The sequence below is a fragment of the Falco cherrug genome, chromosome 5 (assembly GCF_023634085.1).
Source record: "Falco cherrug isolate bFalChe1 chromosome 5, bFalChe1.pri, whole genome shotgun sequence".
In the NCBI taxonomy this organism is placed as follows: Eukaryota; Metazoa; Chordata; class Aves; order Falconiformes; family Falconidae; genus Falco; species Falco cherrug.
The window spans coordinates 64626087-64651464 of record NC_073701.1 but is presented as its reverse complement, the minus strand read 5'-3'; the positions used below and the strand labels follow the sequence as shown (position 1 = coordinate 64651464).

At 39.8% G+C, this 25378-nt stretch overlaps 1 protein-coding gene across 3 annotated transcripts in view; it reads right to left on the bottom strand.

Moving 5' to 3' along the window:
* TAF3 (TATA-box binding protein associated factor 3) overlaps positions 1-25378 on the bottom strand; it is a 120279-nt gene that overhangs the window by 36364 nt on the left and 58537 nt on the right. Inside the window, exon 1 of one of the 3 annotated variants that reach the window (XM_027815274.2) lies at positions 3877-4043. The exons of the other annotated variants lie outside the window; for them this stretch is intronic. Within the exon in view, the coding sequence (XP_027671075.2) occupies positions 3877-3994 (118 nt within the window). The 5' untranslated portion in view covers positions 3995-4043. Of the gene's footprint in view, positions 1-3876; positions 4044-25378 lie in introns of those variants that run through there. 3 annotated transcript variants of the gene reach the window in all.

Sequence of the window (25378 nt, the reverse complement as noted above, 5' to 3'; positions counted from 1 at the left end):
AACATTTGTGCAGGAGAACAGGGAACTAATCAAGGCTAAAAGAAGGAAGATTATCTGATAGTCTGAACTCAAATCACCAATCTGGTCTGTCATGATGCTACTCAAATTTCTGGGCTAAAACAAGCCAGAGAAAGTCCTGCACCTCCTTTCTTATATCATCATCTGCCCCCTTCTGCATAGTGCAGTGACTTCACAGGCTAATTCAAGCATTTTTCTGTCCAGTTGGCAAAGTAAAAAGCCCACCTCAGGATCAGACAAGCCTAAGGGTGAGGGAAAGAAGAGGAGAGAGGTGCGGAGGATCACCCTTCGGGCATCAGATCCTGCCTTAGGGTATAATGCGCACTATGGCTTCTAGTGCTGCTTCAGGATACTGGATGCAATGAGAATAACACTTTTAAATACTTACTAGTGGCAGACTTCATTATAATACTTTTTAGAATACGCAATGTTTATGAAGCCAAACTACCCAAGATTCTTAAAATGACACACCCACCTCCCTGCTAAGACAGAAAACCAGCATCGGCAGATTGTTATCAGTTATGCTCACGATCTCTGACCTGACAAAACATCAGTCCTGCATTTCCGCTGCACAGAGCAAGCAAAAATATGTTTCTGTCTAAATACTAAGAAGGAGACTTCATTTTCATTTTGACTTCTTAACAGCAGCTCAACAATTTTTGTAGATCACACATACATACAGGAATAAATGCATGTGCATGGCAATGCTATGCTAATGTGTCTGGAGCTGTTACGCAGACTTGGGTGGAGAGTAAAAACAGTAACAGAAGCATCTTTAGGAAGCGAGCGAGCGAGATGTGTGAGAGCCAGTCAGCTCCCTGTCAGCAGGGCAGCCTTGGTTCAGTCACTTTGGTGTTGCTCTGAATTACCTGTGACTGAGTCTCTCCCCTGAAATTTGCAGAACGGAGCGTGACATGAAAGCCCCCGCTGTTTGATCAAAACATACAGGCAGGGACAGAACACATCCGTAAGAAAATCTGGATTCATCTGCATGGTTTGTATTTTACTTTTTACTCCCTCTGGGGTGTACAGTCCTTAACAGAATCGGGAACTTGCCCCGAAGTATACATGCAAGTATAGAGGTTTTCTCTTTAAAGGGACATTCTGACTTCTAAAAAAATAAAATTATTAGCAAAGACAAGGTAATTAGGCAATGACAATTCATAGAGTACAACCAATCAATAACAGAGTACATTAGCAAGACTGACAGAGGTGTGGAGCCGATACGTTATAAATGGCTCTATACTGACCTGTAAAAATGCAGCGTTTCCCTAACATTCGGCACAATAAAAAACTAAAATGCTATATAAGCAAGCCAACCTGAAATGACACCTAGTATTATAAATGGCCTAATCTATATGTTAATACTGTTGTATCACATAACTGCAGCAAGACTAAGATAACAATATGACTTTGGGGTTTCTATGGCTACATCCTGGGCTAACGTGCCTGAAAGGGCTTGCTGCTGACACCACACAAGCTTTCCGAGTGCTTCTCTTTGGTTATTTATGATATGATTTATGATAACGACAACATCTCCTATTTTCTCCCCTCGTCAGATACAATAAATTGCCATCGTTAATCACCGTTCTTGCTTCAGCTATGATTACAATAGTATAATAGGGCCTAGCTATGGTAATACTGTGTATTAAGGTGTTTTTTCCCTCCTTTAAAGAAATATGCACAAGTAGATCTTTGTAGCCGATGTCAGTAGTACCTGTAGTATTTTAATAATCTTCCTGGGAATGTTTCAGGATGAGAACTTCTGTTACAACTAAGATTTGCCACCGCTCCTCTTGCAAAGATCGAACTTATGATCTAAAGACTCAAAATCCACATCGCATTATCTGTATCTAACAATTCTCAAATGTAACACAAAGGGTTTATACGTATTTTTCTTGACAAAAGGAAAGCAGATGGTCAGTCTATTTGCTTTGCACCTCCATATCTAATCTTCCTGGCTGAGCTTTCCAAACGAGCTTTTCAAGTATCACAAATTTTACTGAAAACAAAATCACTGAACTTCTACAAACATTTGGAAGAATTTTGCAGTGCTTTCCTTTTATATATTATGGTCTTGGAAAAGAAAATATACTGTTCAACCTTCAGTGAAATCCTGTGCTAAAAAACCCCAGACTTTTTCAAATATTTCAGGCAGCAACAATTTATACCTCCCAGCAGAGGAACAAACTAGGAATTTATTACATTGGGGTACCTGTACTTCTGCCATACTACTAATTTGCGTTCAGGTACTTGGACTCAGAAGTGAGAAAATACAGTGATTATTTAATATCTTATTTTGCAACTGAGCCAAAGAGCCCCAGAAATGGTAAGACATCACTGTCCCATAAACATCACATTTTTTTTACCGTATTAGTTCAGACCTCACCCTTCCCTCCCAAAAGTTCAAAATTTAAACCCCAAAAGCTTTGCTTTCTGTGTAGCACACACGTGACAGCAGAATGGTGGTTTAGGGCATAAGTGCTAGAATTTAAGAGTTGCATTTGTTGCCTTCAGGAGTCTGAGATAGCAAGTAAGAGACAGACATGATGGCACAATGGGGTGTTTAGATTGTATTAATAAGCATATTTATATTTATATTGCTGCTATAAATAGCCAACATGCCCTTCAGCCCAGTGATCATTATTGACCCGACTCATTATTGGTGTTGCGGCAAAGGCAGAAGAGATGGGAGGGGAGACAGTGGTAATACTGATCAGCGCAGAGCAGATGTTTGACATGAAACTGATAACATGGAAGAAATGGGAATATTAAGACAGTGGTCTCCTACCAAATAATAGGCTCCTCTTGAAGTTCAGAGGACAAACATAGACAGTGCTGTGCTGGTGGGGCTCAAAACCCTCATGGAGAGAGAACACCACTGCCAGATGAGGTCTGCAATCACCTACCATTACCTGTGTCTGCTTCTGACTCCCTGAAAAGTAAACCTGGGATATTTTGGGTATTAAACTGTTATATACTTGCTCACATGATGGAGCTCCTGCAAAAATGCATTACCAGAAGGCAGCTTTGGCTCAATGCAACTTAAAAAGACCATCATCACTCTTGCTATGCAGGACAAAGATGCAACTTTGCCATCATAAAAAGGCTGCGAGCGTTTATATCACCTTCAAATAACTTCTTAGTTCAACAACTCATTTGGCCATTAATTGCCTTTCCTCTCCTCTTCCCCTTGCACATTACTTGCAATTGCAAGGGCACGTTTGAAACCAAATGATAAGCTGCTCAGGGCAAGAACCGTATCTGTATTTTCCAAAGTGCTTTGGTTACTTCTGGGCACTTTAAAAAAACCACCCCAAAACAGAGCACATATTTAGAGACTCTTCCATCCATCTGACTGTCCTCATTGGATAAGAAAGAGAAATTAAGTACTATCTCAGCAATAAAAAATATTTTATAAAAATGAGAAAAACTAGGGGAGGGAGAAGTTTGTTTTCAATATATGAACTGAGAGGTATAAAAATGTCAACCAAATCCTGTGCTCTAGAATAAACTGGAAAAAGTCTGTCTACACTGTTAGGCAAACCTCTGATCTGCAGCATCTACCCACAGTGGCACAAATGAACATAAGTCATTGAAATGTAATGATAATAAAAAAATCCTGCCATTGACTGGTGACTCCCACTAATGCAAACAAAGTTACTACATCTTCAAAGTAAAAAAGGTCGTGTGTTCACCTTCTCTCTTAATGTATGTCTGCACACCATACCCAGAAGCGTTTACCAAATATTCCAGCTGTTGGGAATGGGTATATCAGCACATTTGATGATGGCTACCAGCAGCAATTAGGAATGCTTTTGCCATGCAGAGCAATGCGTTTACTCAAACAGTAGTTACCTCTGAAATACAAATGCAGTTCCAGCTTACGAATGTCTGAACAGCATCCAAAGTCTTCCCAAATATGTGCTGACAACACCCTCCCCAGGACTCCAGTACTCGGAATTGGCAGTGGCATGTCTTGGTACACACATGAAAACCCACATCTGCTGGGAAGAATTCTGAGATACAATATGAATCCCATAACAAATATAATCTTGATCTAGCAGAGAAGGAAATCACTGATGATAAGGTTTTAATAAAGCTTGACAAGCCTTAAAATTAAATTTGCTGGGAAGGGTTCACCCCCGAAACAGATACTTTCAAGCGGTCTTCACGAAAGAAGCCAAGGAAAGACTTAAAGAGAGGAGAATGTTTACTTTAAGAGTTTTTTTTTCTTACAGCTACAAATCCAATTAGTGACTCTCTTTGTCCTTCAGCCTCTTTGCTTTATTCTCTATGGGAGCACATGTGTGTCACTGGCTCTCCCTGTAACCCTGCCCTGCAAAAGGTGCCCATGGGCAGAGAGAAAACTAATCAGGGCAGTGTGATCACCTACACAGCAGTACTTCTCAGGCAGCACTCAACAGCCATTTGAAACCGGATCGGACAGCCCTATGCTACAGAGGGTTCAAAATGCTGCTGTCAGCACCGCTGAAAAAAAAGTGCTACGAGAGCACAGGGTGACTGTGCTGAGTAATAATTCTGCAGGCAGCTTCCCATTCCAGCCAGGAGCCCAATTCAGGAGGCCGTAGGAAAATTTAAACCACATCCAATTTAAAACCTCTGCTTTTTTTTCCAGCGACCTTATAATTTTTCAGGGACAGCTGCTAAAATCTATTGTTTCTTTCCGTAGGACCTCATGGATCACAGCAACATCTTCAAATAAATCTCACTTCCAAGGGAGCTCAGGGGCTAAAAACAGGGCAAAGGAGTTTGTTAGATGCTCTCACCATACAAGAGCTTTTTTTGGGGGACAACTGGAAAGACCTCGTGTTCTTTTGCAAAGCCACAGCCATGAAACAATCCTACTCTTCTGCAGGTGTCACAAGCCTCTGTAGGACAATTAAGCTAAGAAAAAGCAGTGCGAAAAAAAAGAGAAAAAAAATAAAAGAGAGATTCAGAGATATCAGTCCTGCAAGTACACTAGGAATGCTGGGCACAAAGGTGCAATGATGTGCGATAGACTCCTCTTGGGATTGCTTGCAATGGATGCAAAATAACAGAAGATGTTTTTGTGGAAATGTTAGGTAAGTTTCAACACATTATCTCTGTTTAGAAACCCTCCAACTCATTTTTTAAAATAAAAAATTACAGCTCTGACAACGACCTCAAAGCCACCATTGCCTGATGCTGCACTTTACAACCAGCTCCTTCCTAAGTATGCAGCAGCCTTCGTTTTGATGCAAGGTCTGCCCCAGTGCTCCCAATGACCTTGGCAAAATTCTTAAAACAAAACAAAAACAAAACCAAAAAACACACAAAAACCCCTTCAGGACCTCAGGCTCTAAAGCTATTTTAGAATTAGCTTTGAATAATTGTCCCACAATAGGAGTTTTCTTGATTAATTGCTTAAGATAAGGCCCCCTTTTCCTTGCTGGCCTCCAGTGACTCCCTCTACTTCCCGTAATCACTTTTGTCTCAGTCTCCTGCTCACTGGGAACTGCTAAGAGAAAAATCAGAGATACACCAACTCCATTACCTGAGGATTAGCCACGAAATAACCCTATGTATTCCATTACTGACCATTATTTGAGTAATTATTCAATCAAGTTCAGACCATGTGAAAGATGCACTAATTGTTTCGCAAAGCTTGCCCAAGCTGTGTATCTAAGGGATACAACTCACGTCCTTTAACAAAACAAAAATGATGTGCTGATTGCAAAGGAAAATGAGAAGTGGTTTTGTATTGAACTCTGCTTTTCTTTTTTTTTTTTTCCCCCTAAAAAAACTAATTAGACTTAACTAGGAGTTAAGGTTCTATTTTGATCAAGTTTCTGCACAAGCTGGATTGTATACATACCTGATTACCGAAATTTTGCAGGATATTGCTTTTCCATATGAATTATTGAAAAAATGGTACTCGACCATTAGTTTTCTAGCAGTTTGTGAGGTTAGTGTCCTGAATATAGGGAGAGCAGGGATAGTGGAGAAACAAACAAGCCAGCAACCAGCAGGTTTGATTTAAACAAGAAAGTTGCGTGCACATGTCAGTACTAGACTCAAAGGGCTTGATACCCTGATTTAAACTGAATTAATAATGTCTTTTAGCCAAGTAATATTTTCTTGGACACATGGGAGAAATGAAAAAACCTATATGAAAACAAATTTAGCAAAGGAATTGGCTTCAGTAGGCAGTTTTACGTAACATTAACTTGCCACTCAGACATAAAAAAAAAAAAAATCCTTCATTTTAGAGTTGTCAGATTCCCATGTAAACTTCCTGTTCTGTGCAGCTGAGACCAGTACACTACCAGATGACTCCCCACCAAGAGGAAACTCAATTTCCCAGGGACACCAGCCGATGCTCTACAAAGACCCCCAAAGAAGTCACAAACTAAAGAGAACTTCTTCAAGACACAAAACTTCCCTTAGCTATCAAACCCCACAAAAACATTTACAGCTGATGACAAATTAACCTGTCACTATATATTTGATCTTCTTGTTGCCACACTTTCTAAACCCATGTCCTTAAAACTGCCACCGTCAAACAAAATCTAATGCCTTTATTTTTACAAGCCCACCAACCTTCCAGCTCCAGCAGATCTCACGTAATACCTCGTATAAGACACAGACATAGTTTCCTCATAATTGTAAGCACCATTCTGGTAGATGGATACAACCAGCCCCTGTTAGCATCCGGAGGAGTAGTTTGACAATTTTTAACTTAGTTGCTTGTCTTCCAGCTCTCAGCTAACACAGATAAAGCTTCCACATGGCTTCCATAAACTCAGACCTTCACCACCTCTGTCTTCATGAGTTTTGAGGGGTGGAGGGCAGATTTATCTATGGGAGTGAGCACAAACTGTTGGTATTCTTGGGATTCAGGCAGAATGGTGCATGCTCAGCCGTGGCACGGGAGCTCCTTCCAAGCTAGGATTAAAGCTAGTGGTAGGGAAGCTTGGGTTTTAATGGATAAATTGTTCCAGAGTACGCTCAGCCAAACACCTTTGCTGATGAACAGGACTTGAAATTCAGTGGGGAGGGGATTATCTTCCTGCCATGGCATATGATTTTTAAGAACCCCTCCCCTATTAATGTAGTTAACTTGCCAAGTAGTAGGCAGCAATTTGACCCAAATCCTATTAGCAACAACAATCAGTTGTTACCTCCTCTCCCCAAAATGAAATATGCTCTGGGATGCGTTACAGAGGAATAAATTGAAATGCGGGAGGTTTCTGCATTAACTTCTCCCACATCCCAATTCAAATTGTAAATTCACGGGGCAGGGACCTGAATTATGTTTGTAAAGCACTGGTCTTCACCCATACTGCTCCATGAATAAATCATGAACATAACACTGAAGATTTTCTTTACCCATTTCTTTGTTCCTTCTTTTTGTTCTGATTCTCTGTTTCCTCATCCTTGTATTTGCCTCCTTTTGTTTGGTCTTCATTGCCTGCCCTTTCCAAAACCCAGAAAAATTACAGTTTTAACTGTATTACAGTTTTCCTGCCTTTTCCTATCCCTCACACTAAGTTTTCTCTTTTGCTAGCATTTAGCGGAAAGAGAAAAATTAGAAGCAGGAAGAACGCAGTTGCTTTTCATGTCACTTGGGATATTTTCATGAAGGAGACTGGTGGCCAAAGGCAAGACTGAAGCAAAGGGTGAAGGACAAAACATCCAGGAAGCCCATGAGACATGGGATTGTAAGAGGCAGTAAGTGGGAGAGGAGATGAAGACAAGTAACACTAAAGAAGTATTTCAGGGGCAAAATGAGGAAGACGGGACAAGTAAGAATGCTGTGGACACATGGTCAAAGTGGCTGTGGAACAAGCCAGAATGTGTATGGACAGCAATCGCTTGCCAGTTTGGTTTCTCCATCACATGATGTTAAATCCTGCAAGTTTTGGTCCTTGAAGCCTCGTTTAGGGAGAGTCTCTTCCATCCTGAGTTCTTCCATCTCACATCTGTCACTGCAGATACTGTGGCTGGATTTCCTACGTACATCCAGAAAAACATAAAAATGCCTAAGTATACTCTTAGAAAAGAAGCTGTTCAGATGCGACGTATCTCAGCAGTTATTAAAAAGTAATTACACCACATATTCTCATGAAGCATTCATTACTTTCAGAAGGGATTTAGATATCTAACTTTTAGATATATAACTTTTGCAGATCCTGCTTTATTATTCATACATTATAGTAGAAACCAGAAATAGCTGAAGAATCCCAGTTTGGTCACTAAATTATAGATTGTCTTGCTTAAAGCAGTGAATTCAGTGTCACCATGCCAAACTATGAGACTCTATCTGTCTAGCACGTTACAGCCAAGTTGAATTAGTTTACAGTCTCCTGGGGTTTTCTGGTTTCTAATGTAATGCTCAAGAGGATGAAGTTGCTTGCAATGCTCAGCAGCTGGGGACATGGGGTACCAATGCCGTCTAGTGTAGACCACCTTACCACATGGTTGCACGTTATCCTTGCTTCAGGCACAGCCATGCTCTGACATTTGTCCCACAGCATCCAGCATCTGTGCAAGCGCAGGGCAGATCAGTTCAGTGAGCTGAAGGAAAAGCCAAATTCTCCTCTCCCTCCTCCCTGAAAAAAACCCAGAACTTTTTGCCTCATCAACTTGTTTAACCAAAGGAAAGAGGGAGAAACAACCAGCCACAGATGAGAGCGTGCCTGCTCCTCCTGGCAGCATCCCACAGCTACAGCAGATAAACCTTCCACCCAGCACGCAGCAGCCTGCAGCAGACACAGAGGTATCAGTCCTCTGGCTTAAAAGAACACCACACAAGGAAAGCATAACTTTCAAGGTCAGTGTATCACAGTATACCTACGTGACTTGAGTTGCTAACTTAGCTTTTTTAATTTTAGTAGAATTATGAACCCTTCCAGGTGAGGCTAGACTTTATCTTCTTGTAAGGGTAGATAGGGATGCTTGTGTACCGATTCAGCCTCTTGCTGCAGATGGAGAAAGCTCAGGAGAAGATTTACTCAGATCTCTTACTTTACAGTAGGACAGAGGATTCTTTTTCCAGCTGGGGCAGGAGGTTTATTTCTTTTTACTGAATGATATCTTTGATTCAGCAGAGATGACTCCTCAATTTACCTTCAAAATTTTGGGTTTTTTTCCCTCTCTTTACATTGATTATTCCCCAATGAAGTGGAAGAAGGAAAACCCTTTCCTCTCGCCCTCCCACCAAGAATTGTCACTGCTCAGAGCTGAAAGACAGACAGCAGGAGAAGAACTTCAGATAACGTCTGGAAATCTCAAAGATGAAATACCATTGAAATGTACAAAAAGGATGTGCCACCACTTCTTTTGCAGGGAGCTAAAGAGCTTTTAACAAAGAATTTCAGATCCACAAATATTTGAATTTGTTTCAAGTGCTCAATAAGACCCTGGCAGACATCAGATTCTTGTTTTATTTCGATTCTCCCCCTCCTCCATCATTTTTGGGCTAAAGAAACAAACACAAAATGTTGGTGTACTCTGTGTACACCCAAGAACTCATTAAGTTCAATCAAAATGACCTCCAAAACTGTGGGATGAAGTAACAAGAAAAACAAAGCATTAGGAATTTTAATACAATAAATCTTTATGGATCTCTAAGTTACATCTGCTACTGCAGGATAAGTATCTTGTGCTCTGGCTATTAAAGGTTCCCCCCCAAAAATCTAAGATTTATGCAGCTATCTGCACAGAAAGCTGTTTGGAAAATCTAGGTGCCTTACAGGGAGAAGGAAATCTAACCATAAAATCTGAGAACAAGAACAAGGACACCTTCTCAATCCTCTAAGTAAAAAAGGTGCTGTCAGGACCCTGCATCTATGCCTTCTGCAAATTAGATCAGAAAAAAAAAAAGTTATGGTCAAAAGCATAAGGAACTGGGAGGAGAAAAGACAGGTAACAGTTTTAGTCAGGACATCTGAGAAACTGTAAATACATTATTTCCATTTTCAATATGCTACACCACTACGAGAGAGTATTACCCTTGACATATACCAGACATGCTGAATGACAGAATGGCAAAAAAATACGATTTATCATAAGCAGTATGATTAATAAGCTCTATGACTGCTCAAGAATAGCAGGCATTTAGAAACACAAGATACCTGATTCAGAATAAAAGTCTAAATTCATTCTTGCTCAGGAATAGTATTTTTGCCAAGCCACTGTTTTGGGAATTTTCTATTACCAAGGCCAGGTATTTCAGGCCAACCTGCTCATGGTACCGCCACATATTTTTACAGGCTCTTCATCCACAGATGGCAAAGAATCTGCACAGTCAAACAAAATCAGGGGTCTCATCCTACACAGAGAAAGCTCAGAAAGGACTATTTATGCATGGTCACTGTCACACAAAATACTGGTGGCAGAGCTGAAAATTACAAGTATAGGATGAGTTTGGAAATCTAACACTGAACCTACCAGCTCCCCTTTTACTTAAGAAAAGGCGTAATCTGGCTAATCAGGTATTTTGAATACAATCGGAAGGAGAAAGTCCATCTCTCACTGCTTGGATCAGGGGAGATATCTTTAAAAAAAAAAGGAAATGGTGTTTGTTCATCTGCAATATGAGCCTGCATCTCTTCTTAGAAAAGGCAAGCACCTCCAGCCACTGAAACCACTAGTAGTTTCTTCTGGCAGAAAGAATGGGTTAAGTCCTTGCAATTCATTAGCTACTTTGGCCACTGGGCTATCACCAATTAGGGAACGGCCATCACTTTGTCGCTGATGCCCCATTCAGAAAAGGCATAGTTTTTAATTTAAAAATAAATTGCAAAATAACTCTGAGACTATAATATCCACTTTTTGTACCACATCCTTCTCCCTGTCTCCATCCCGTCCCAGTGTGGGTTAGGATGGGGAGAGGGATGAATTACGTCTGGAGAACTACAAAAGATAGAATTGATTTTTGGTAAGAACTCCAAGGAAGTTCTTAATACTGCCTTATCTTTGTGAGTAATACAGAAATGTTCCTCTGCTGAGTGAGCGCCTATCTTTGAAGCTATCCTTGCCAATGTTACCTCTACAGAAAAGCAGCTTTGAAGGATAGAAAATAAAACATGTTCCCCATTGGTTGAAACAGAATTGTGTCAAAACTTGTAATACAGAGTTTAGGTTCTACACTAGGTATTTCCATAACTTAGGGGAATTCAACAAGTTCACTGCTGTGACGCTAGCATGAGGCCAAGATAAGATTTGCTCATCTCATGTAATGAAATTTAATGACTGTGATGCACTTCAGAGCAACTGCACAAACCTGATGATATGACATCGCCCAAATTCACAGTCTTGCACGTTAATATTTTTATTACACTGTGAATTTGTGAAGCTTCTTTAAATAAACTTTAGAAATCCACCATCTTTAAGTATTTCTTGAGGAAAGGCAACAAACTAGGTTTGTAAGGGGAAGCAATCTCCTATTAGACCAGTAAGAAGAGACAGGAAAAAAACAGATGTAGGTTTGGATGCACAAGCCGTTTGTCAGGACAGAGGCTTGTGTGCTTGAAGTTTTTTTATTTTGTTTTGTTTTGTTTTGTTTTTTTGGTTTTGTTTCCCCCCCCCCCCCCGAGTGCAACAGATCTAAGAGGACATACTACCTCCTCCTACAAACTGTTTGATCATGGCTGCAACGCTATCAACACCAATACTGGACTGTCCCACCCCTAATAATTTAGGGTAGTCCCCCTCCCCAACTTCTAAGTGTTTAGGTCAAATGGTTGATTTTCTGAGAAACAGAAGCCTTTGATTGCAAAGTTCCTGTTTCAAAGACAGGCTCACTTAAACATGCATGAATCTCTGAATGTCATCTCCTTGTCAGTCCAGGGTTATGCTCATGTGCAGCACTTCCCTCTTTATTTTCAGTCCTTGACAACCAGCAAGGAGAATACACACAAAATGAGTCTTGCAGCTCCTCTAAAAACAATCCTCTGCTGCAGCCGAGCAGTCTCTTCTGAGAAAAAGAACTTCTGGTCATCTGCCGAAGCCAGTAACTGTTCTTCGGACTCCCAGGATTTCTGCTATCTGATGGAATATTTAAGCGGAGACTTCATTCCCCCGGCGGAGCGCCGACGGCTCAGCCATTCCACTCCGGTGTTCAATGAGCTCTTGTGTTCTATTACAGAAGAAATGCGATTTTCTGCCCAGCTGGAAAATGATACTTCTTCCTACTGCAGAGATTTGTACCCCACTCTAACCCATCTAAATAGGTCACAGTCACATTTTCACAATACTACCAATATATCCCTTCAGAAAATGCAAAAGCTTATTGCACCCAGGACAAAGACTATCTAACACAGAATACTGCAGACTGTCCTTAGTGAGCAAAAATAAATAAATCAAACTAAGGAATACGTCACATCTCTACCAAACCATGTCCTCTGATGCGGCGGGTTGGAATAGCCCTCCTGTATCTCTTTCTCTCATCAACTTTCTTATTTCAGGCAGATTTGAAGGCCCCACTCTGCCAGTGACCAGCTCAGCGGTGCTTGACAAGACAGAGCTCTGCGCCTTACCCCCACCCTCTATCAAATGGGGATTACTGATAATTTCTCCAAGTGCTTTGAGCTCTCTGAGTGTACCGGGAAGCCTTATTTATTTATTTGCCTGCCCCCAATGAAACAAGCTCTGCCAGTCCTATTGGGTAGGATACTATAGGGTTGCTGTTCTACACAGTGCAAATCTGCCAAAAAAATGGAGACATTCAAAAACATTAGGAGTTTGAGGTCTGGTGAGATGTCTTGAGGAACAAAAAAAAAAAAAAAAAAAAAAAAGAGTGTGATATGTTGTTTAATTTCTTCTTCAGATGTCTTCTGTGCATGCTTTTTATACGCTGTTTAAGCAGTCAAATATAGTAATTAAGCACTGGTTCACATGTCCTTCAAAAGCACATGCTGCTCCCAGCTACCCTGGTGTAAATGCGGACTAAGGCAGAAAAAAAGGCGAGTGTTAAACCGTGCATGTGAATGGACTGAAACTTTCAGTGTCAAAATACATTCGAGGTAAAATGAATCAAAACGTGGAGAAAGGGGATGCTCTGAATTGATTTTTCCAACAAGGCATTTGCAGGCACTCCAAACACGAGCTCCACTTCAGACATAAAATAGTCATTGTGCTGATTTGTTACAGTACGACTTGCTAACGTATTTGATTCCACATTATCTGAAACTCCTAGTTATCCGAGGTCTCATCTTCTTACGGGAAGGGAATGTACAAAAGTGGAGCACTCACTTTAACACACAGTATATTATCTATACAAATTGGTACTCATTCAACAGACAAACTTAAAAACCAAATTATCGTTGACTACCAATTTGATACTCTGCAGCAGAAAACACTGCTTAAAGCCTGATAGCTTATAAAGCCTTTTAACGACACTTCTTGGCATTATAAACCACCCCATCTTGACTACATGCTAGAACGTGGTAGAAAGCTTCCATGAGAAGAAAGTTTTTGCTAGTTGATTGTTGCAGCTGAGACCTTACCAAGTATTAAACAAATACTGTACTGTGGGCTAAAATATCAATATTATAAAAATGTTTCTTGGCATAATACCCTACTGCTGTGTCAAAAGCAAAGATTCTTGCTGAAGCAACGTGCTGGGTATCTCAAAGGAAATGATTTGGAAGAAAATTTCACAGGCAGCCCGCACCTAAGACACCCATCCGGCAGCCAGTGAACCTCAACTCTTACCTTTGCTTCGCCACAGCTGCCTCCAAACTAAGTTGCCTGTGAAATAAATTCAGAGCCTTGCCTCAGTTTCCACAGTTGCAGAGACTGCAGAACTTGCTTGAGAATGGTGAATTAAATAAGTCAAATGTGGAAACATAATTTGCCAAACATGCATATGTGCATGCATGCAACAATGCAAACCGCTTTTCCATTCCAACAGACCTTTTGCATTTAACAAAGTCAGATACTAGAGGTATTACTATTTATTCAGTTATTTCTATGTGGTAGTAAATAATACTTCCTAAAGCACGTGGGTTTCTGCCTTCAGCATAGGTATTTTTGAACTCAGGTTCATAGTCTCAACAGCACTTCAGTAGCTTAGGAATAAGAATCACAACAACTTTCAGCAGAAATAGTATTTTTTTTTTATTTCTGAGGCAATCAGCAGACCCTACTTTAATTTGCCAACTCCTTTTAATTACAATTCCTAACTTGCAATCAAAATTCTGTTAAAAAAAATGGTAAACCCCACATCTCATTCTACAGCTTTTCATCAGGCTATAAGCCAGATCCTGGCCGTATAGCATCAGGCATGCTATTAACAACACAGCACACTGTACAGTTTAAATAAAAATTCCAAGTCCACAGCACAGTGACAGATACTTGGATGCTACTGGGCAGTTCATGTTATAAACAGAGGCATTTCTCTTGAAAGTTCAATAAGGTTGAAAGCCAAAACAGTGATACGGCATCAGGGATTTATCATCTAATAATAAAAGAGTGTTTGTTCCTCTGGATCTGCTCCCAACAAGTGGACTCTCATGCTGAAAGAGCAGGTTCAGTAGGCATGCAGCTTTTCAATTGCACTCCTTATTGTATGCTTTATATTAAAGAAAGCAATTTAACTTTTGAGGACAAGAAAATTATCTTGAAACTGAAGTCCTGCCTAAGCTCAAGGCCAAGCTAGAAAAGAACATACAAAATTATTAAAAGGTCTTCAATTATTACTATAGCTGGAACACTCATAACAGCTATAATTCAGGGTGCCTACACATTTTAATTAACACCCCCCCACCCTCCCCACCCCCATTTTCAGCAGGTTATAGTGTTCCCTATCATGCTAAAATTTACCAGGTCTGGCCTGTCATAGCCTTTTAAAAAAATGGGAAAAAAAAAAAGTTTAGGCCATATTGCTCACTCCTGCTCAAATCATGGGAAAGTAGAACAAAATCAAAAGTATCCGCAGTTCTGCTGCCCCACAGGTGACAGAGCAGAGGTGGAAACCCCTTAGGCAACCTCTTTAATGGTTTTGGAATTTTTGTGTGAAAACTAGGTATGATATCATTGAACCCACTCATGTAAATTCAATAAAGTATAAAATAATGAAAGTGAGAATTTACATGGCTGCCAAAGCAATGTGAAATGGAGGGACACCATCCTCCAAGGAGCTGTACTGTACCAGGCATATAAGCGAAATAATTTGCCCTACTTCCACAAGTACAAATGAGGTGTCCTACTAAAACAAGTCTGGGCTTTCAGATCTTTGCCTCACTCCTTATGAGGGAAAAGTGAGCTGGACTCTGCAGAAGTGATCTAGGACAGCATTTTCTGGACGTTAATTTTCTACTCACGGACCTTCCCACAATAATAAAGCCCCTTCCCTGACAACACAAGCTCCGATGCAAGGCACAATGTACAGAATATATCACTCTGCTAGCGTGCAGCCAAAATTAATCCAATATATTATTTTTTTTAATTTTAAATATCAAAAAAATTTCATGTAAAACCACTGTGAGACAGCGACAGGAATGCCTGCTAACTCTCGAATGACTGGAAGTGCTTTGTGTTATGTATCTTTGACAATGCAGATGGGCCCAACTGATGATCTGCTGGTTGTGTATGTCCTGCCAGAACAGAAAAACCAGTCTGCTGCCCATGCTCCTATAGCAGCACACCTGGGGAATACTTGGAAAATCAGAGCAGGCTGAATGACTTGCCCTGGCCAAGGCATCTCGTTCCCGTTGTTTTCTTTTCCTAGGTCTGCTCAGAAATGAGCAGGGATTTCCTGCACACTTTGCAGGGCTGCAGGCATGGTCAGCTTTAAACTGGGAAGCACTGGACAAACCAGGCATACACGGATTTCACTGGTAGGTTTGTTCACATGACATACACTGAATAAAAATCTGCTGTTCTTCTAAAATGCTCCTCTGGACTCTGAAATACTCAATGTAAAGTATAATATTACAAGTGAATAAAATTAAAGCAGAGAAGAATCCATATATACACAACGACAAGTACCTACAAAACTGTACACCAATGACTAAATTAGGTATTAGTGCCTGGATGTAAATATCAAGCAAAATTACTATAATGTAGTTTTGTAGGTCTAGATTTGCCAAATTAAGCTCCAGCAAAACACTGCTCTGAGTGCACAACCTCTCACTGCACCCTTTCCTGTTTACAGAGTTCTGATAAGTCAAATATTAATGATATTGTGCATTTGAGAAATAAGATGTGATGGTAACACACTTGTGCAATGACATGTTAAAATTCTACGTCCAACCTCGCCACTGATATTTCCTGACTTCTTTGAGCTTAACAAATATAATGTCATACAACCTGATGTTTAAAATAATGATGTAACATAGTAGTAGCATTGAATTTATGACTGCTTTTATTAAAGAAGCATCTTGGAGACCCCCAGCTAACAACAGAACTCCATTGTGGTAGATGCTGTCCAGACTTAACCTGAAAAGCCCTCAGTCAGAACAGTTTACAAATCAAATATAGAAGTCATACCGAAGATGAGGGACAGGAAATATTACTGTAATAATAGTGACTTATGGAGGAAGTGACCTACCTAAGGTCACAAAGCAAGCCTGACCTCCATCTTTCGAATCCCAGTCCACTGCACTAATTGCAAAACTGTTTTTCATCTTCCTCCTGAGATGAGGGGTTGGCACAGCAAGGCTGAGGCTGCACCAGGAGAGCTCAGGGCTCCAGTTGGGCAAGGCAACAAAATAGTTTTACAGCTGCAGACAACAAGGATGATTTTAAGGATGGGAAGTAAAAAAATCTTTAGTTGCTTTCTCCCTTTGCCATTTTGTCTCACTTAATTTTTCTGATTTGGAAAATACGGCTCCAACAGTCTGTGCAGGATTTTTGTAAATGAGGTACAGGATCTTCCATGGTGGACTAGAAAGTTTTATTCTCACACAATACTCAAAACCCCACAACTGCACTGTCCCTTCTACACCCTCATTGTCCAGCAAATTTAGCATATAACACTGTCCTACCACACGGCAGCAAGTTCTCCATACATAATACTCTATTTCTTTGCAGGATATACTGGTGTATTAAGTGCACTTTTAAAGTATTACATCACATTAAGCTGTTAAAACACCCATTTCACAGGTGAACAAACTGAGATTAAATGATACAAGAAGCCTCTTTGCTGGATCAGCTGAAGGCTCAACAAATTCAAAGAGCTCTTAAGTAAGACTATTCACCATAATGAACTTGCAAGATGGGCAGAGAAACTCATTAAAAATGCATTTAACGGGATCCACAATACAGAAAACAGTCACTGCAAAGATAAGTGGTCCAAGACCTTCAACTTACACTGGCTGAAGCTGATGAAGTTGAAGAACAGTAAAACATGTCACCTTTAGGCTAGTGCAGAAGTAGCAACCCCTCCAGCAGCTCTTTAACCCTCCTGGATGCTGATATGGCATTTGTATTTAAAACACACAATACCAAGATATTTTAGGTCAGTCCTAAGGAATTTAAGTACAGGTTTAGTCATGGTTTCACTGGGAAGTTCTATATATTCAAGCTGCTAAGGTAAATCATCATTATATTGATTAAACTACAAGGATTGCAATGCACTTTCAGCAGGCACAGTCTGAAAACATCTGGATGGAGCATAGAAGCTGACAGGTGTTCACGTGAGTTTATTTTTGTCTCCATCTCCCTGAAAGAAAGCAAAAAGCTCCCATTCTGGGTTAGCACAGGATCAATTAAGAGCCTATTTTAATTGAGTGGAAGCCAAGCTTTCCTTGAGAGCTATACGGGCTGTGTATTCGCTGATCACACAAATTTCTCCCTTTTGTGTGTCTTCAAGAAAGTTTCCTTGTGTGTACACAGAGCTGGAGAGACTCAGATGTCAAACTTTAATTGTTGGGCCAAGTTTTTCCTTAGGCTGATTTTTAGGTACCTTTAAACTTTTAATTTAAAACACTAAAAACAAATAAGAGGTCAACTCCTCAACCAGAGTCCACATTAAAACAAGAGCATTTATAGGGTTACAGCTAAGGAAACAAGCACATTTATAGGGCTGCAAGAGAGAGGCAACTTGAGCTTCTGCTAGAAGCAAAAAGGGTGGGTGGGCAGGGAAAGGAATACACTGAGAGTTTCGGGCAGTTTTTGCATGACCTGCGTATTTTGGCTTCTGATTTTTCTGCCTATCAAACAGTAACACGCACAGACTCAACAAGAAAAGCTCACGAGGGACTGAAATCACTGCAGGAAAAAAATCCTGAAAATACAGGCTTGTTATCCTCTGTCAGAACAGCTCCGCTAGAAGATGCTGGCATGGGGGAGCAGAAAGGACCACCGTGGTTAGGAACCCAGAGCAAGTAATGCCAGTAACTCTTAAACTGCAGATGGTTTGCAAGTCACGCACCTCACTAAAACAGGAAAGCACCAGGGTATCCTGCCTGTTACCTGGACTAAACCCCATTTCATCCAGAGCTATTACAGAACTAAACAAGATAAAAAAATAAATAAAATCACACTCATTGTCCACCCCATAAATTCTGCAAAAAGGGGTTTTGCTCTTCCCTCCTCTCCCACCCCTCTCTCTGCAGCCTGGCGCCAGGCTCGGCCCAGGGAACAAAACCCACGTCCTAAGGACTGGTATTTTCAGACGCGAAGCCATTGACGACACGCAGCCATGAATACCTTCTCCTCTTACTGTAGGGAATGAAGAGCGGGCGGGTGGCGTTATTGTTTTTACTCAGTTACATCCTCGAGCCTGTCATCAGGTATAGAAGAAGCCTTTATGCAGCAGTTGTACCGTCCCATTTCCTGGCTTCTGTCAAGCTTAACAAAACCCAAGTACTAAACACATTTTATGCCTTGGAGTATCAAATGTTCTTTGCTATCAGTCGAAATGGAGCTCTGTTAATTTTCATTATTGCTTCATATGAAAATGTTAGCTCTATTCATATTCCATATTCAAGATGTTTAACCTGGGTTCACTGTATGAAAAGTCAATCATGTGTGCATAAATTCAATATATTTTCCCCATTTATTGCAGTACAATGAATATCTTACAGAGAGCAATGTTTGTGTACTGATTCAAAAATATTATCTCTTTCTTTTGCCCAATTTTTTTTGTATTTATTTGAGGTGAAGCAGGTATATTTGGGTTAAATAAGCTTTATCATTGCTCAGGGTTTATTATGTTGAGCACAAGAAAGAAAGGCGGTGTAAGAGAAGGAAATAAAAAATCCACCTTCGAAATCCTGCCAGCAAGCGGGAAGAAACACTTTTGCTGATAAACAGGAAATATTTTATTTCTAAAGTTAACATTCTTAAGTAAAAAAAACAAACACTTCAGCTAAATTTGTGGGTTTTAAAACAAACTGTGGAAAACATTAAGGGAACTAAATAGAAACCATGTTTCAAGTTGTTAAAGCTAGGACAACTCCCAACATGAGGTATTAAACAAGCCATGACAACAAACACACACACACCAACCAATTTTAACACCAGTTAAATATATCTGTGAACTTGAAAAAAAAAACAATACTTTGAAAAATGTCAATCGAATTATTATGTAATAACATAAACCCATTTACATTACTGTTTATATTTCAGGAAGTCGCACATGCTCCAACTAGCGTCCAGTGCGTTCAGAGCACCCTACAACCTCCAAAAAAGGTAAATGAAGAGAACCCTTCCTCCAGAAAATATGCAGCTGATGACTAGACAAAGCTTGGGTAGATGGGCAAGAAAGGAACAATTAATTGATGGAACTTGTCTCAAAACCAGCAAATGCTGGTAATCTGCCTGGCTTCTGCTCTAACTCTAGAAAAGCACCTTTTTTGTGCTGTTCACAGGAGCTTTGATCAGGATGCCAATGGTACATAATGCTGAAATTAAAAATATAAGCGGAAATCAGCTTTGGCTGTTCTTCCCACCACTCCTTCCTGCAAGTTTGCTCAATAATGTAAATGAAAGATCTAAATGGAGTTTTCCATCTCTGCTGCCCTGCTCTGAAAGTGAAAACTGGTTTTCAGACACTTTTTAATAGCAGAATTGTAAGGTTTCCTTCTGAATCGGAAAAGCAATTTTGCTGTATTTTTTCCACAGAAGAAAGAAAATTCAACTACACACACTGTTTCTTTTCCATCAATCTGTCTGTTCTATCAAGTTTTCCCACCTAATGAGTAAACAGATCGAGCCCAATTTTTGGAATTTACAGATTAACAAGCAGTGACAGCAATCAGCTGCCCTTAACAGGCATGGGTTTCTTATGGGTAAACATGCATTTTTTGTGCAAGTAACATTAAGATTATATAGTCAGGGCACTACAACACAGAGCATGTGCTAGGGTGTAATAAGCACAAGTGACTAACGTCTGTCAGACTCCTGCCCACCACTGCACCCGCTCCAGGCACACTGCTGTACTGCAGCAAGTACTGGGCAGACTGGGATGCTGGGGAGATCAATTAATGCAGAAAACTGCTTTGAAGCTGAAAAGCAAGAAGTGCCATGTATTCTATCCCATTTCAGCACATCATTTCAACAGGTACTCAAGCTTATGATAAACACAATGTATCTTAAAAAACCCAAAGGTATGCAGGCAAGGAAAATTTAGAAATTCAGCCCAAAATTTCTACGTGCAAAACACTTTACAGAATCATGCACCACGCGGACATTCTAATCAATTCACACTGTACAGAATTCACACAAGCAGATCCCGAAGTGCTAACAAACACCCCAAACAAGCATAAAACTTTTCTTCTTCTTCTCGGGGTCGAGTCAGCAGCCACGCATTTTGCTTAAGCATGGAGCATTAGAAGGAACTTAATATTCTTGCAAAGAGAGGTGATCTGGAGGAAGCCCTGCTCTAATTTCTCTCTTCTGTTTAGATTCATACACCAATGCCAAAACATTGATGACTAAAGCAACACGAACATTATGCTATCATATTATTTACCTATGGTGGGGGAAGATAAAGAGTTTTAACGGAGTGAAAGCAAGGAAGAAAAACTCAACTTCAAAGCAAAAACTAATTATGTGTTTTACTAATTACATTTTAAAAAGATACACAGGGCATTACCAACGAACCCTGCAAAACTGAAAACACAACTGTGTCTCAGGCTGCCTTGGCCTGGAAAAGAGCTCCCGAGAATCCGAGAATTACCAAGGGATTCCTGCTTCCCGCAAACACAGCGCCACTAATATTCTCCAGATTTGCTGGCCCTGCTACGAACCATCTCAAGAAAATGTTTACATTAAAGTCGAGTTCAGCTAGGAGGTCAGCTAACTTTAAGGCTTTAAGAAATCAGCAGCCGTCTTGTCTCCCTAGCAGTGCAGGGGGATGGGCAAAGCTTGGTTTTTTGTTGGTTTTGGTTTTTTTTTGGGGGGGGGGGGATTTGTGTGTGTGTGCTTTGTTTTTTGGTTTTGGTTGGTTTTTTTTTTTTTTTTTTTTTTTTAAAGAAAATCATAACTTGCTGCATGGACAAAACCTCAGTTTTTCACTGTTTCATCTCCTGTCAGTGATGTGAAAATTTTAGTTTGTTTTTTTTTTCCCTCCCCGTCTTCAGGCATCCACCAATACATTGTCAGCACATCTCCAAAGTTTCTGCATACTTCGAAGCTGCTTTTAGACTAAGCCACGACATCTCACATTTGAAACCTATAATGAAAATAACAGGCACTATCTCATACAATTAGCTGTGATTTTTATCAGGTTTCTGACTTTCAAACTGCACGCGTACATCAAGTAAACAAGATAAGGAATTTATATTGTATGTATTCAGCCTTTATTCTTTAAAAATTGCTTCGATGAACACGAAGTGGATGTCAGATGATTTTCCATTTCATTCTGTACCACACAAGAATCAATACAATCTGGTTTTATTTGAGCCAGGCTCCTAAGCTTACATCTTATTTACATCTTCCAACTGATAAATGATAGCAATAAAAGTGTGGCATTCCACAGGAAGAAAGTGAGATTGCACTTCATCTAATTGTTTAAAGTAGGAGAAACAGTATTCCCATGCAGAAATAAATGCCTTAAAGGCTTTCACCAGTATAATTGTACTGCAAAGGTCTAACAACTATGCTGAGCAAGAACGGCTGCAAATACAACAATAAAAAGTCAGGTTTTCTTTTTTTTTTTTTTTTTCTTTTATAGCTATGTATACATGTAAACACATCAGAAAAACACAGTCTTTGTTCAAGGTTCTTAATAATAATCAAAAAAACCTCTATGGCAGTGACTGCATAGGAGACTGTTCATGTGGGCTGCTAAATGAAATCAGATGCACATTAGCAAAGAGCATGAAGGCAACTGTTAATATTTGCTTCCATCACAAAATGCATTTAGCAGGCTCAGGGTTACACACAGAGAACAATTTATGGCAACTGTCCCACGAGATAGGGACTTGCATTGTCGCCGATCAATTTTTTTTTTTTTTTTTTTAACCCCAGCACCAGCTCCTAACAGCACACAAACAGAGGGAAAAGAAATACCTGCACTGCGTTCTGGTTCTGTCTCATTAACCATATGTCTAAGTGCAACTATTTTATCAATAAAAAAAGCAGAAGCATGCATGTGCAAGCCCAGAGGTAAAAAGAGATGTAGAAACAGACAAGTAAAACCCAAATTAGAAATAATGTCTGGAATAATCTGAGTAAATTAAGAAACTGAGTTAGCACAAGGAACGTATGCAAAAAACTTTTGGAAAATAATTGTTACTGTCCGTTTTTAGCTTGTGAAGTTCAGCCTTTCTGCAGGGACTGACTCTTTCAAGCAACTCCTTTTCCTGCTCAGTGAATCCCAAAATGATTTCCAAAGCTTTCACTCATTTTGACACAAAGGATACAGGAGACTGTTTAGACTCCTAATAAGCCAGGAGCCATTAAAGCTGCATGGTACTGTTAAACACTGGATGGCGGCAGCCAAGAAAACAATTCCTTGGAGAGGAAAACAGCCAGCACGTGCCCTCATGTAGAAGAAATCACTGACCAGAGGAAAAGAACTTTTCTGGGCTGGTGTATGACGTGACTGCGAGATGCTTATTGTGCAGAGGGGCTCCATTTCTCTGCTGTGCCCCTGGAACTGGATAAGGGGCATTTATTTCAGCCCCCCAACCATGCCACCACTTGCCGAAGAGCTCAGTGCTTGGCAGTGCTGGTATTGCTGTCATCTGGCAATGACTTATAAATGTTAGTGACACATTAACATCGAAACTCCTGAAGGTTATGCAGGAAGTTTTTAAAATTCTACTTTTAGAATTAATTTTAGAATGTTTCTTTTCTTTTTTTCTCCCTCTACCAGGAAGAGTTGGCCATCCCTCAAGAGCTCCTTAGAGGTGCATATAAAATTGCACTCATCTAAAGTCCAGTAATCTCCAACTATACCATAACAAGGGAAAGAGCACAGTGCAGTAATTAACACATCACTACCATATTTCTTCCAATTCAGCAAATTTACAGCTGAAAACAATTCTGTGTAACCCAATTTAATTACATTAAAAATTATGCAACTTATTTTATTAAAATGGGATTGATTGCTCTACAAAGAATTTAGATCCAACAATGACCTTCCGTGCTACTGTAAAAGGTGTTCAAAACCCAATGAACATACAATGAAGGCTCTAAACCAGAAACTAATTAGCTCACACACAAAGTATTAAATCTGTTTCACAAATTATGTAAATCATATAAAAAATTAGGTATAATACCAATGGCAAACTTTATAGTGCCAAAATGGAATAAGCTGTATGTATACCTGCCTTCAAATTAACTAAAGCAATTATACTGTAAAATCATTAGCCCAAGACATAGTTTAAAGTCAAGCTTTAATAACTTAATGCTACATGTATTTTCTAACCACAGAAAAAGCATTACATACATTTACACTTCCCACTAAATTTAGAGGAGGTTATGCTGCATTAAACCAAGCAGAAAAAATAAAGTATATAAAAAAAAAATGCCAAAAATGTTTACTGCAGAAAATATTCACAAAATGAAACCATCATTTTCTCTGGAGCTCTTTCCCCATTAAAAAAAAAATGCATTATTATGCTTTTTGAAACATTGGCACGTTTATTCTAACTGCCACCATCAAAAAAAAATTAAATAAACAGCTCTCCTGAATGATGAGAACATAAAACACAATTTTACATGATCCTGGCAATACTCTTAAATGCCAATTATCTGGTCTCATGGCTCTGCATGTCCTATGGGCAAAATCTCCTACTGCTTCGCATCAGGGTAGGTGGAAGAAACAGCAACTCACGTTACAAGCGTCTCTGTACTGCAAGGAGCGGTGCTACCTCTGCAGTCCTAAGGGACAGGCTGAAATGTTTAATTTTTTTGCAGATGTGGAGTGCTCAGAGGCCCCTGTGTGGGAAATCCTAATGGGATTTCCAACCTGGTTTTCATCCTTTTAAGATAACTGCCGTGGAGCTCGATGCATCTATGCAGCAGTGAAAGGACTGCAAATAAGGCAAAAATAAACAAGCTTTCTTACCCTGCTCAGACGTTCAATTTGTTATTGCAATTTTCACAACACTAGGGTGTGTAAGACAAAGTACTTTGTGCCATCATGTGGAAAGACAACGTTTAGGCAAAGGGCTGTGAATCATCTAACTGTTACCCTTCACAAGAGATGGCTCTACAGTATCTTCCTGTAGCCTTATGCAGGTGTGAGTTTTCAGATGCTTTGGGATTCCCTCAGCATAAAACCAAGATACCACATGCACAATTTATGTCTGAAAATGAGCACGTACAAAATACCTGCATAACAGTTTTCCTGGCCTGAACTGAGATGACTGCATCTGTCAGGAGTGAAGCTAAAAGCTGAAGCACAACTGTGATGCATGTGTGTGTATTTAGAAATAAAGATTATAGTTCAGCTTTAACAAATAACAACTCTGGCCTTTTAAAATTTCTTCTAGCAGTTCACAGCCAAAGCGTTACTGTCAAACTTTAATGGACTTTTTGGATTACTACTATTTTTTTTTCCATTTAAAAGAAAACAGCTGTTTTGTACATCAACACTGTTTGATCTATTATGAACCACACAAGCTAAAATTTGGTGCTCCGTACCCTTTCTGGATAGCTGGGGTAATGTATTGTCATGATACACAGAACCTAAACACTGCTCGAGGAATGGATGTTGCTTTGCTGTGTTACCCAGGAGGAACTGCAGAGGACCTTTCCAAAAGTGAGTAAGAAAGGCAAGAACTTTTCCTCTGTTTCCAGAATACTGATTAATAAAAAAAGCAATTTCCTGAATTTGTTACAGAGCTTTTAATACTAGAAATCCAATGAGAGGCTGATCAGCAGTGAAGTCAACTGCCCAAAGATGTACAATAGCTATTTTTGTGCGTATACATATCTAGAATCACTAATCCCATGTAATCAATACACA